At 45.4% G+C, this 14,198-nt stretch overlaps 1 protein-coding gene across 2 annotated transcripts in view; it reads right to left on the bottom strand.

The window, feature by feature from the left end:
* Positions 1-13,967, bottom strand: part of LOC116064585 (alpha-N-acetylgalactosaminidase-like) — a 28,902-nt gene extending 14,935 nt beyond the window's left edge. The window contains exons 1-8 of one of the 2 annotated variants that reach the window (XM_031319816.2): positions 13,838-13,967; positions 11,442-11,598; positions 10,833-10,973; positions 3,588-3,799; positions 3,370-3,464; positions 2,714-2,875; positions 1,931-2,128; positions 1,584-1,724 (exon numbers count right to left, since the gene is read on the bottom strand). In XM_031319816.2, the coding sequence (XP_031175676.1) occupies positions 1,584-1,724; positions 1,931-2,128; positions 2,714-2,875; positions 3,370-3,464; positions 3,588-3,799; positions 10,833-10,973; positions 11,442-11,596 (1,104 nt within the window). In that variant the 5' untranslated portion in view covers positions 11,597-11,598; positions 13,838-13,967. Of the gene's footprint in view, positions 1-1,583; positions 1,725-1,930; positions 2,129-2,713; positions 2,876-3,369; positions 3,465-3,587; positions 3,809-10,832; positions 10,974-11,441; positions 11,599-13,837 lie in introns of both variants that reach the window. The other variant, XM_031319817.2, reaches the window with a different exon arrangement.
* Positions 13,968-14,198: the final 231 nt, after the last annotated feature.

Genomic DNA, 14,198 nt, shown 5'->3' with positions numbered 1-14,198 from the left:
CGTCAACAAAAGGAAATGCCATGTTTTGAGAAAAAAAAAACATTTTATAGTCTGCCTAACACATAAACAATAAACCAACCCTGTTTTTTTATTCATGCAGATAACAAACTGTGCTAAAATGCGCCTGATACAGACTGAATGAATGAATGAGGAAATGAATGCACGCAGTGTCAGAGGGAGGAGACTGAGAGAAACTCGAGGTTTCTTGAAGAAAACCTGCTCCCGACCAGGTTACGTTCAGAGGCTCAGTTACCATAGTAACTGACTCTGAGGTTAAGTTATCTCTCTCTGAAACAGGCTGGAGTTACCCCTCTCTCTCAGGTTTGATTAACCTCTCTTTCTGAAACAGAAAACCCAGAGTTTCCCTCATCTCAGGGTTAACAAACTCAGAGTTTTCACTGCTTTCTGAAACGAACCCCTGAGCAGCAGATATCTTATGCAAAGATGCTTGCTTGTTTTTTTATTTAAATTTTTTGGGGGGGCATTTGTAGGCCTTTATTTCCACAGGACAGATGAAGACATGAAAGGGGAGAGAGAGGGGGAATGACATGCAGCAAAGGACCGCAGCCGCTGCGTCGAGGAGTAAACCTCTATATATGTGCGCCTGCACTACCAACTGAGCTAACCCGACCACGCTAAGATGCTTGTTGATCCTGCTGTGTCTCCGGAGTGCAGCAGTAGTGAAAACACGGAATGGAGTTTAATTTATATGGACTCTGAATGAGCCAAGTGGAATAGATTTGAGGAAGCAGCAGCGTGGAAGTCAACGCTGTAGCTAAAACGCAGAATGGAGTTTAATTTATTATGGCATTCCTCAAGTGAAATGGATTTGACTGACAGCGCTCTGAAAAGTTAACAGAGAGATGCGCTGATTAAAGAGGGTAAAAGTGAGTGGGTCCGATATTCATCCCAAAAATTGGGTGGGTCTTGTCCCACCCACTTTCCGACGCCCATGTATTTAAGGCTAAAAAAGACAAGGTAATTTACATTTGATGATTACTAGCCTAACACTTGGAATAGTTGGATAATTTTTTACTATGGGCTACATACATGCCTAATGGCAGTATCTAATCTTGCCAAGGTTTCAGGGTTTCACACATACCAATATTTTACATTGTAAATGTGATAAATCGAATGGCAATATTGTCTGGCCATCTTCACTGGGAACTCCATTAACCGTTAACGGCTAGCAATATATTTGATTCCACATATTTACGTATTAACTGTGAAAACAGGAAGCTAGGGAGAGACTTGTTTTGTCGCAGATTTTATTGGAGTTTACAGTAACCAATAACACTGAATGTGCGTTACGTTCATCTGCTATGCTAGCAATTTAGCTGACTTCGCTGGGACTAGGCGCTCCCAGTGAACACAGCTGGAGTCAGCATGTCAGGACCAAACATAGCCTCCGAGACTGACGGAGGTGGCCAGTTTGACGACAGGGAATACAGTGCCCATTGGTGGTTTTCTTTCCAGGTTTGGATCCTGGCACCCCGGGGCTGAGTCAGCTAATAGAACACTTGCAAAGCTACCTGAACCAATTAGCTAATGGCAGCTAATACCAGTCATGAGGGTGTACAAACCTTATAGTTGCCAGTATCGTAGTTGAGTTTAGCCAGAGAGTTGCGGTAGCGGTAGGGCATGTCTGTCCTTCGACTCAGGAACACAAGGGCACTGGCTGAATGAGACAGAGGCCTCCAGTAAACCTCAATATGACTCTTCTCCTGTGCAACAACACACACACACACTCCAAATATGAGCCTGTTCCTTAAAGGCACTCACCTTGATTTTTTTAGTGCCAAATTCTGACTCCAAATTTCCCCCCACCTCGCTGTTGATGTTCAACACCACTGACATTAGTGTATTATTGTGTATATTATTTCCTAGCCTTCTTCACTAAATAAACTGATGTCTTAATAATGATGATGACCTGCAACAAGCGTCTTCCCTGGATTCCCATGGGGTCCTGGTTTATGCCAATGGCCACTTTGTTTTGCAGGATGGCCCTTGCGCTGTTGTCCAGGTTTCGAAGGTCATTAGACATGATGAGAGGTGCAGCCATTATAGCCCACAGGGCCATCTGAGTGCGAGCCTGGTCCACACTAAGACCAAAGTTTCCAATGATGAGCTGAGGAGAGATAGCAAAGGTATGTGAGGCATGAATAGCGATTGAATAAGGTAAAGCAAAGAAGAGCTTAACATTACCACCACACAGCATCCACTCATCTATGAAAGCAAACTTTGGAAAGCCTTGCCTTGTGTCTTGCTTATACACAAGACTGTTGTTTCAGTCTTGTGTCGTGTTTTTGAAAAGCTGTTGTGTTATATGAGAAACACAACAGCTTAGTGTGGATAGAAGGCCTCAACAGTGGCAAAGATGTGTTATCAAATGTAATCACATTATTTTGGACATGGACTTAGCTGTTGTCACAGGGAAAGGATGACTTTAGCCAAACTCTATCCAATAGGCAACCTACCTGTGTATCATATGACTTATGTATATTAATCAAGGTTTGCTTGCAATCGGACAGTATGAACCCAAACAAACCCAATACAAAAATGCAGTTAAGAAAACATATTTACTTTGTTTCAGAACAGGATAACCTTGAGTGTAATCGCACCTTGCGAGACAGCAGTGAGGGTTCAGATTGCCTCTATGATCAGTTGTGTAATGTTAGGATTAGGATCAGTAATGAAGACAAATCCATCATACCATGTCAGGGTCATTCCATCGTCCAGGCCCCGCAGCTGGCTGCAGATCATCCTGGTTGTTGGAGAACCACTCAATGATACTTAGCAAACTGTCCCATGAGTCCTGGATATCATAGTAATTTCTCCACAGGTGACAAATATCGCCCATAAAAGAGTAGTTCACCTGGTAGGACCAGGGAAACAGAAGTTAAGGCTATCAACAAAAATAGCATGTGCCTTTTGCTAAAGAATTGTGTAAACAACTTATTAAACCAATCATAGTGAATACAAGAGTAAGAGTCTACAGCCATGCTAGCAACTGTGGGGATGTACTAAGGCACAGCTTTGGTTTGAGCTAAATGATTACTTCAACAAGTTAACATGCTGATGTTTAGCAGACATAATGTTATGTATAGCTGCTATTTCTGTACATTGAGTACATTGAGAGCAATTCAAAAATGGGAGTCAAATTCCTTGTATGTGTACACATACTTAGCCAATAAAGCTGATTCTGATTACAGTAGGTGAGACATGAATATCTGTACAAAATGTCATGGCAATCCATCCAGATAGTTTCAGTGCAGCGATTGGCTTTATCCAGTCTTATTTCAGAATATTGGCACAGTTCTATCCAAGTCCCAGTGACCGAACAGCTTGGGACATAGGGATGACACTCACGTTAGTTGGAAGGCCTCCAACATAGACAGGCCAACTACAGGAGTAGGCAATAGGTCTGCCTGTAGCATTCAAAGCCTTGGACATAAGAGGGTAACCTGTGTGACACAAGAAAACACTTGCTTTGGCTAGTCCATGATCTCTTTTGGCTTTTGTAATAAGAATTTTTAAGTTTTTAATTACTTTATTCCGTGCCATTCAATAGGTTGGTATGCTCTTACCCAGCATTTGTTGTACAGGATTTGAGTTACAGCCATCAAACTTCAGATAGTCTACCCCCCAGCTAGCAAAGGTCTGGGCATCAATTTCTATTTTATCCAGTGTGGTGCCAGGGAATCCCATACATGTGCGAGTACCCATGTCTGCATAGATGCCTAGCTTTAGTCCACGGTCATGGATATACCTTGCCAGTTTTGGAATGCCTCCTGGGAACCTGGAGGAAAGCAAGCGCAGTTACTTTTCAAATAGCCAATTCCAACATGACCCCAGAGTATAGCAATGTTTCAGTTAAATTACATTATGGTTTTACCGCACTAGATAAGTATCAGGTTAGGCCCCAACAGACAGTAGTCCAGAAGGTGGCAATAATCCCTCCATAGGTGTTTACTAATCAAAGAGTTAACAATTAACCAGTAACACAGCAGTTCCCAACTTGGGAGCAAGACCAATAAATCTGAGTGGAAGGGGACCTCCATAGGTGGCTGAGAATGACAGAGCTAAGATCCTGTGAGACTTCCAGATCCAGACTGATAAAATGATGATGGCTAACCCTCACACATCGTGGGGGCCAACAAACAGCAAAAGAAGGCTGTTGTGATAGATGTAGCAATCCCAAGCGACAGCAACATCAAGAAGAAGGAACACGAGAAGCTTGGAAAATACCAATGGCTTAAAGAAGATTCAGAAAAGATGCGGAAAGTGAAGGCAACAGTGGTTCCAGTGGTAATCGGAGCACTAGGGTTCTCCAATGTTTTCTCAGTTAACCTTTTAAAATGATATCAGATTAGTAAACAGAATGGCCTTTGGAACATTGGATGAATAGCAATGGCAATGTAGATATTGCATTAAAGATCAGCCACTTCTTTCTACAACATTCGAGAACCCTTTTGCATTATGTGCTTACATAACTGTAAGCACATAATGTAATCTGAAAACTGCTGCCCTGATTAAAAAAACAATGCAACTGATCTCAGCTGGTATTCTGTCTGTAATGGAGTGGAATGGAAATTTCTAAGTGACCCCAAACTTTTGACCGGTAGTGTGTGTGTGTATATATACACATACACATACATATACACACACACACACACATACATACATACATACATACATACATACATATATATATATATATATACACACACAGTATCTCACAAAAGCGAGTACACCCCTCACATTTTAGTAAATGTTTCATTATTCTTCAGTATTATATTATAACACTGAAGAAATTACACTTTGCTACAATGTAAAGTATTAAGTGTACAGCTTGTACAACAGTGTAAATACACACAGCCATTAATGTCTAAACCTCTGGCAACAAAAGTGAGTACACCCCTGTGTTAAATTCCCATAGAGGCAGGCAGATTTTTATTTTTAAAGGCCAGTTATTTCATGGATCCAGGATACTATGCATCCTGATAAAGTTCCCTTGGCCTTTGGAAATAAAATAGCCCCACATCATCACATAGCCTTCACCATACCTAGAGATTGGCATGGTTTTATGTCGGTTAGCCTAATAGCTGATTTGATTTGCATTGAGAGATAATTTTATGGAAAGTACTCCATGCCAATCTCTAGGTATGGTGAAGGGCAGCATGTGATGATGGTGAAGGGCAGCATGTGATGATGAAGTCTCAGCATTCTACAAAAAGAAATGCTGACATTAATTATATTGTGTTTCAGCATTTTTTTCACGCCATTTAGGTTTTTACGCTGCAGGTTATATGCTGCTTACAACATAAAACAGATAGAACAAGCATTAAACAGAACCATATATATGGGGTTAGGTTGGTATTGTCATGATGTCATCATGGCAGCCCGTGCTTCTTTTTTGTTCTGTGTGTTTTTGTTTGTTTTCTCTCATGTCCCTTCCTCCTGTGCCAATTACTGTGAGCTGTGGGCGCGGCTTAGCTGGCAGGTGGCACCAGGTGAAGCTCATTCCCTAATCAACCTCCTGCAGTATTTAAGGCTGGCTCTGTGATCCACTCGTCGCCAGATCGTACCGTCTACCAGTGTGGTATAGTTTCACTCCTGGCTCCCTGTGTTAATTGTTATCCTGGTGTTCTAGCTTGTGTAGCTAAAGTATTCTGTGTTTATCTCTTATTGCAGCCTGCCTTGCTTGCTCGTACTCCTGCCTGCCTGCCTGCTTGCTCACCCCGCCTGCTCCTCTCTCTCTCTGTAAGGATTGGACTCAAACTCAATTGTTTGTTGGACTCTGGAGGAGGCCTTAGCACATGGTCAACGCCACCACTTCACTGGGCACGCTCTGGGGAGCGCACTGCACCCACCACTCACCACTGGATTCCCTCGACACAACCCTCGATTTTGCCACCAGCACAATTATTGTATATACTTCACTCATTAACCACTTAATCTTGATTTTTGTGTTTTTCGTCTGCTTTTGGGTTCCACCTCCTGTGCCGTTCCATAACAGAACGATCTGGCCAAACATGGACCCAGCAGAAAGACGTTTGTTTGAGAAGAAGGTTTCGGAGTTTGACCAGACTGTGGCTAAACTGGTTAACTCCAGACTGACCCAGCAGTCTTCTATCCTGGAAAAGATTGGCGCACAGCAGCATTGGTTCAAGGAGAGACCGTGGGTGAGTCATTTTGTTCCACACCTGGATGAAATCAAGAAAAGACTAGAGTGTTTTCTGCAAACTGTTTCCAATGACTCACCCACCTGCCTGCCTACATCCCGGTCTGCTAACACCGTGGCCACTGGATTTATGTCTGTCACCCAGTCAGCTCCCTTGCCTATTACTACTAGTTTTATCGTTTCTCCACCTGGAGGAGAGCCAGGGTCTTATCTGACTTTGTTCCAGTATTTAGCTAAGTGTTCTAGACGGACTGAGGATGCCAAAACTGCCAGCTTTCAAGCTGTTAATCAGAGGACCAGTACTCCCGCTAATGACTCCCCTTATGCAGACTGGTCGGCGTACACCTCCGACCACCAGCAGTCCTTGGAGGGTACCCGTTTGGCCATCTTTCCTGGGACCCGTGGAGGCCGAAGACGGGGAAAGGGACGTCATGGCTCCCGTCGCCATGCCCTGCTTCACCCTCTCTTCAGCCCAGAGTCCTCGATGTCCAACGGCCCCGAGCCCGTGCTGACCAGTGTTCCTGAGCATACTAGTGTTCCCGAGCTGACGTGCAACCCTTCTGTTCCCGAGCTGACGTGCAACCCTTCTGTTCCCGAGCTGACGTGCAACCCTTCTGTTCCCGGGCTGGCGTGCAGCTCTCCTGACCCTGGGTTGACGTGCAGCTTTCCTGACCCTGGGTTGACGTGCAGCTCTCCTGACTCCGGGCCGACGAGCAGCTCCCCTGAAGCTAAGCTAGCCAACAACCCCCCTGAGCCCAGGCTAGTTAGCAGGCTAGCTAGCAGCCTTCTTGAGCCCCGGCTGGCTAGCAGCCTCTCAGAGCCCCAGCTAGCTAACGACCCCCCTGACTCCAGGCTTGCTAGTAGCTTTCCTAGGGCCCCCGAGCTCCCTAGTGTCCCCAGGTTGTCATTGATCCGGGATCCCCGGCTGGCTAGCAGCCCTCCTGATCCCCGGCTGGCTAGCAACTTCTCTGAACCCCGGCTGGCTAGCAGCCTCTTAGATCCCCAGCTGGTTAGCAGCATCCCTGATTCCCAGCTGGCTAGCAGCCTCACAGATCCCTGGCTGGCTAGCAGCTTCCCAGAATCCCGGCTGGCTAGCAGCCGCCCCGAGCTTCGGCTGGCTAGCAGCCTCTCTGAACTCCAGCTGGCTAGCAGCCTCATAGATCCCCGGCTGGTTAGCAGCCCTCCAGAACCTCCGCTGACGTGCAGCCTCCCAGAATCTCCGCTGACGTGCAGCCTTCCAGAACCGCCGCTGACGTGCAGCCGCCCAGAACCGCCGCTGACGTCCAGTCGTCCAGAGTCTCCGTTGACCGCTCTGCTAGAGTCTTCCAGTCGTCCAGAGTCTTCGATGACCGTTCTCCCAGAATCTCCGCTGACGTGCAGCCTCCCAGAAACTCCGCTGACGTGCAGCCTTCCAGAACCGCCGCTGACGTGCAGCCGCCCAGAACCGCCGCTGACGTCCAGAGTCTCCGTTGACCGCTCTGCTAGAGTCTTCCAGTCGTCCAGAGTCTTTGATGACCGTTCTCCCAGAGTCTGCGCTGACTGGTCACCCAGAGTCTACGTCGGCAGACCTCACAGAGTGTTCACCTACGGGCAAGCCTGAGGCCTTGCCGGTCTCTGGAGCTCCAGAGACCTCCCCAGAGACTTTGCTGGTCCCCGGCGCCCCTGAGACTGTCCGTGGGACCGCCCTTGAGACCACCCCTGTGACTTTGCCCTTGTTTTCGGTCAGGCCGACTCCTGCCCCTCGTGTCCTGTCGGCGGTCAGGCCGACTCCTGCCCCCCGTGTATTGTCGGTGGTCCGGCCGACTCCTGCTCCCCGTGTTTTGTCGGTGGTCCGGCCGACTAATGCTCCGGTTACCCTGTCGGCGGAGTTGCCGACTCCTGACCCTGTTGCCTTGTTGTCTGTTACTGATCCTGTTACCTTGTTGGCAGACACTGGCCCAGCTGACCCGTCGCCTGTCTCCAGCCCAGCTGACCCGTCGTCTGTCTTCAGCCCAGCTGCCCCTTCATCTGCGGAGCCTGCCTGGCCACCAGAAGGGATTCGCCTTCGCCGCCAGTCTTCAGAAGGGATTCGCCTTCGCCGCCGGCCTTCTGATAGGTTTCGCCTTCGCGGACGGCCTCTAGAGGGGTTTCGCCTTCGCGGACGGCCGCCTGAGGGGATTGGCCTTCACCGCTGTCCTCCAGAGGGGTTTTACCTTCGTCGGCGGCCGCCTCGGAGTCCTCGCCGTCCTGCTTGGCCGCCTGAGGGGTTCTACCTTCGCCAACCTGTACGGCCACCTGAGAGATTCTGCCTTCGTCGCCGGTGGACAGAAGGTTTCTGCCTCTGTCGCAGGCCGCCAGAGGGATTCTACCTTCGTTTCTGCTCTCAGGATTCATCCCACCTTCCACGTTTCCCAACTGAAACCTGTTTCCACCAGCAGTCTGAGCCCTCCTACCGTCGCCCCACCACCCACCTGGGTCATTGATGGACATCCTGCCTATACTGTTTGGCGGATTATGGATGTGAGACGTCGGGGTAGGGGATTCCAGTTTCTGGTCGATTGGGAGGGGTACGGTCCTGAGGAGAGGAGCTGGGTTTCCCGGGCTCTCATTCTCGACCCCTCTCTCCTCAGTGACTTTTACCGGGCCCATCCTGGGAAGCCCGGTGGTCCGCCTGGAGGCGGTCGTTGAGGGGGGGGTACTGTCATGATGTCATCATGGCAGCCCGTGCTTCTTTTTTGTTCTGTGTGTTTTTGTTTGTTTTCTCTCATGTCCCTTCCTCCTGTGCCAATTACTGTGAGCTGTGGGTGCGGCTTAGCTGGCAGGTGGCACCAGGTGAAGCTCATTCCCTAATCAACCTCCTGCAGTATTTAAGGCTGGCTCTGTGATCCACTCGTCGCCAGATCGTACCGTCTACCAGTGTGGTATAGTTTCACTCCTGGCTCCCTGTGTTAATTGTTATCCTGGTGTTCTAGCTTGTGTAGCTAAAGTATTCTGTGTTTATCTCTTATTGCAGCCTGCCTTGCTTGCTCGTACTCCTGCCTGCCTGCCTGCTTGCTCACCCCGCCTGCTCCTCTCTCTCTCTCTCTGTAAGGATTGGACTCAAACTCAATTGTTTGTTGGACTCTGGAGGAGGCCTTAGCACATGGTCAACGCCACCACTTCACTGGGCACGCTCTGGAGAGCGCACTGCACCCACCACTCACCACTGGATTCCCTCGACACAACCCTCCTTTTTGCCACCAGCACAATTATTGTATATACTTCACTCATTAAACACTTAATCTTGATTTTTGTGTTTTTCGTCTGCTTTTGGGTTCCACCTCCTGTGCTGTTCCGTAACAGGTATGGCCAAATAACGAGCCCCTCGCACGCAGTGCCAAGTGGGTAATTGCACTTGCAACAAAACCAAGGAGAACTGTGCAATGTGCAAACAATTTGTTTGCTGGATTTTCTAACAGAAACCTCTGAAAAGTTTGTGTTGACTGAATTGAACTGAACGACACACATCAAAACAAGTTCCTCCCCGAGACCATTCTGCCAAGGCACCGTCACTGTGTCCGGAACTTAGCACCGCCCAAGACGATTGGGATTGGTTTAAAGAAATGCAAACAACCCAGAGCATTTTTTTCTCCTATCCTGGAATGAAATGTGGTGGGGCCAGACTCTACTTACTCTACAGCGCTGTGGAGATAGGTCTGGCAATGCGAGACTAACCTGGTCCTAATGCATAAACATATACAACTGTTGAGGATAGGTCAGAAATAAGTACATTTTAAGCCCAGGTCAAAAAGGTTGTGAACCACCGACTAAACACATACAAGACACAGGCACAGTGTCATCGTCTTTGATACTTCCACACACCATCGCCTACTTATGTAGATTAATGTAGGTATGTGGCATGGAGAGACGGATTAATTTACACCTTTTAAATATCTGGCTAGAATCTGGACCTGTTGACTAAATCTACCTGAGTATGGCATATTCTGTCTATTGGAATCTTTGATGGCAAAACTGTACTTCAGTAGCCTGGTCCTTCCAGACTCATACATTTCATTTGTACAAAGAGTCTGGCCTCTCTCCATTGACAAGTGTTAACTTCCTTGAAGGCGGGTACTCTGTTGAAGTTTAAAACTATTGGATCTGCCCAGAGCCACTCTGGATCTGCCATAACCAATCGCTAACGTTTGGTCGTGATGTATGTCATGCGCATGTGAAACAAGAGGGGAGACTGACAACTATCGGCTTATATTTAGCATTAGCATCGCTAGCGTTAGCCTTAGCCAACTCCTTCACCAGTAACAGAGCGAGCTGGAAAATATACCTTTTCCCGAACCCCATGGGGAGGAAGGCCACACCATCATGGCCATCAACACAACTCAGCAAAGACTGTTCTTGCTCAGACTTTAACTTCTGGATATTCGGCAGCGTTGCCACAACGGACCGAATGGCTCCGCTCGCATCTTTCTAGCGCACGTGAAGAAATGAAAATTGAGCAGAAGTACGTAGGAGGGCGGAGCCAGGCTAGCACTTCAGGGGGCCATTAGGACAATTTAAATGAGTGAAAATGAAAGTCTCTACTGTAGTGCTTTTAAGACAAATAATTGCACAGTACTGACTGTTGATAGAGCACAGACATGCTGATTCTGCAAACTGAGAAAAGGAGACCAACCTGGAGGGTTCCGGTTGCAGCCTCCCTTCTTCATCTCTCAGCATGGACATCCAGCAGTCATCTATGATTACATACTCATAGCCCAGCTCCTTCCAGCCATCCTCAGCCAACCGGTCAGCCATGTCTCTAAACAGATCCTCGCTTTGGACAGAGAAAAGGAAGACAGAGGTTGTCAGCCATTCATGAAACACATTTATACTTTTTTTAAAGTAAGTTAAAAATTCAACTAACCTCAGTATTGTAACTATCAAATATTTGCTTAGCTGTCATGGTGAGAATTTTGTCTCACACTTCCATATTAAATGGCTTCTACGGCAAAATTACGAGAATATGTATTGTGTTCATTTTCAAAATTGTCTACAGCTATCTTTCCAAAGTTTTGGTCATCATCAATCATTGGCAATGTAGCCTGGCATGGGTGTCATGTGCACACTCCTCAAGCTCTTTAGCAAGGTTTGACTGAAAGCAGAATTTATTGTTCCAGCCACTTTATACAGCAAAATACAGCCCCCATAAAAACAATGATCTTGTTAGTGATTATACCTTCAATATCTTTGCTAAGAATATCCAGGGTAATCTAAATCACAGAAACTCCCTTATTGATCATACCCGATGCAGTTTTTTGGGTCATCTTTACAGTCAATACTACAGCGAAAGCGTTCCCAGGCCATCCATCCCATAGGTGGAGTCTTCAGTAGTCCGTTGTCTAGCGCCACAGTCAGTGAGATCATGGCAAGGAGCAGAGTTGCTGCTAAGGACCCCATTTCTAAAAAAGAATTGTGGAAAATATAGATTTCCTAATGGTTTACTCACATACCCAAACAGACATACATGTTATTCAAGGTGGTAAAGATCTACTTTGTTAATGTTGTTTGATAAATGGCAGTTTTACTGTTGTTTCCAGACATTTCGGATTCATGAACATTAGGCCGGTTACACACAAAAAAATTCTCATTTCCTCCTTCATGACATGCCTTCATGACGCGTCGGCACGTGCGTATAGGCAGACTAGGCAATGGCCTAAAGCGGCACTTGAAAAAATGTGGGCTTATTAAAACATGTCAACTTTTTGTTTGGCCCTCATTTTGTTGCCTCTTGTAGTCCATTGGTAAGGAATGTGTGTCTGTCATCAAAATCACTAATCCAGACCAAACCAGAGACCGGTGATGCCACAAGTGTTACCTGGAGTGACAGATACATTGAGGCAGCTGAACATATAGTGTCGACACCTATACATGGACAAGGTGAGGAGGATATGAAACATCCCAGCAAAAAGCCAACAACAATAACGCAAGAACTAATGGACATTTTGACAGAGAGAGGATCATATTAAGTCAAATTGATTTCCCCAGGGATGATGCACACAGAAAAAGCATTTTTTTTCTCTAGTGGTTTTAAGTTGTGAACCTGCTGATAAGCGCCTTGCTTCAAACTTGTGTGTAGGCCTGTGTGTGTGAGTGTCTGTGTGTTTCACACACAAGGTTTTGTTTATGCAAATGGATGGATAGGATAATAGTTCGCATGATATTGCATATATTGAAACAAAGGGGATTACTGACTAACATACAAAGTGGATTTCGAAAAAAACGCTCCACAACAACTGACAATTCAACCATCTTATCAGTGTTTAACTTTAAACGTAGCATGTGCGATTACAGTTAAAAGTGCCATCTTGCCAACTTATTTCATGTTTTGTTTATTTTTATTTTCTTATGATGTGCAATTTTACTGCCATTATCGATTTAATGTCACAATACTATGCATTGTGGGTTTTTTCTTTAACTAATGTCCGCATAGAACTTTGCAGATTTACTGTGCAAAGTGTAAATAAAGAGCTCAAAATGTCACAACACAGAGGCATACTTTGTGGGAGTACACGCCACGCAGTCTGGAATATGAGTAAGGGGGGACATGGGAACCCGCATACATGTGCACATGCATGTGCGTTCTTGTGCACGAGAAAAACAAAACGTGGACCCACTCGTGAAAAAAACTTCTCCACAGCGACCAAGGGGTCCAGAATCCACAGGAAACCTTTAAGTTATTAAGTTGAGTCAACAACTGCTCCCGCTAATCTTGTTAAATATGAGTGTAAGGGGGTACGGATTGAATTCTATACTAACATTCACCAAGGATCGGTTTTTATTATTATAAAAGAAACAACCATGACTTATGTTAACATCGGTTTAAAGACATACAGCAAGTTTCCATCATGTCTGTTTTCTTCAAACTACAGAGGAATTTTAACTCTCAAAAATGCATGCTGGAAGCAGCTAATATGCTGGTCATGTTTATTAAAAAACGTAATGTAATAAGTACTCTTTCAGCAGTACATCATTTGAGGTTTAATGACTTCAAGTCACAACAACTCGTGTTTTTATGCTCTGAATCTGAAGTGGTATGAAAATAAGAACTTAAATGAATAACTTACATTTAAGTTAATTTATCTTGAAATTAGGAAAACTCGTGTATATGTTATACATTCCAAGTTCAGATAATTGAATTGAGAACAATATGAGATTTTAAAGTGTTTCTTACACATCATTTAGATCACCATGGGAAACGCAGCTTTGTAGACAGACCAAAATAGATGAAATAACTTAGCAGCTCTTTATAAAGATGACCCCATCCCCCTCCCACAACCACTCCACCCTACATGTTTTGTTGGTATATGTGCAGTTTAGTGTCCCAAATTATTTTCCAAAAACTGAGTGTCCCAAATGATGAGGGTCTTATTTGAGACAGGTTATGGTTAGGGTTCATAATTAATTAAGGACATTGTATGAAGAATTTGGCACACTAAACTGCACGTATACCTGTTTTGTTTTCTTACTACATGAATTAGGTCTGATATCTTGGCCGGAGAAAGAAAGTTACTGTGTGAGACAAAGAACACTCGAGCAACAGAGATCCTGTGTACCTAAACACACGCACCAGAAATGCAAGATTCTTTTTACATTACTGAAAAGCAATTAAATTAAATTAAAAAAACGATGGTCTCTTACCTGTTTACTTCAAACAATCAGTGTATGTATTGTTATTGCAGTCATATGACTGCTCTCTCTTCTTCCTGGATTTTCTCCTGAGCTGCAATCATCTCTTCCTGGTTAGGTAAACCGGCCAAACCAAGTGCCATGTGACTGCTCAGTGTCACATGATAAAACAGGAAACAGGTTGAAGAGACAGAAAAGCCCACAAGAAGAAGGTGGTACCGTAAAGTTCCAGAAGGTAGCAGCAATGCAACATTACAGATGCCGGCTGCCTTAAAAGACACGTGGTATTGTGGTGATTTGTTGTGTTGCATATTGTTTGAACTTTTATATATTTTTCGCTCATTTGTATTCAGTATTTTATTTTTTTTTTTTC

Source organism: Sander lucioperca, chromosome 10, assembly GCF_008315115.2.
Source record: "Sander lucioperca isolate FBNREF2018 chromosome 10, SLUC_FBN_1.2, whole genome shotgun sequence".
Classification (NCBI taxonomy): Eukaryota; Metazoa; Chordata; class Actinopteri; order Perciformes; family Percidae; genus Sander; species Sander lucioperca.
This window is presented reverse-complemented; position numbering and strand designations above follow the sequence as displayed.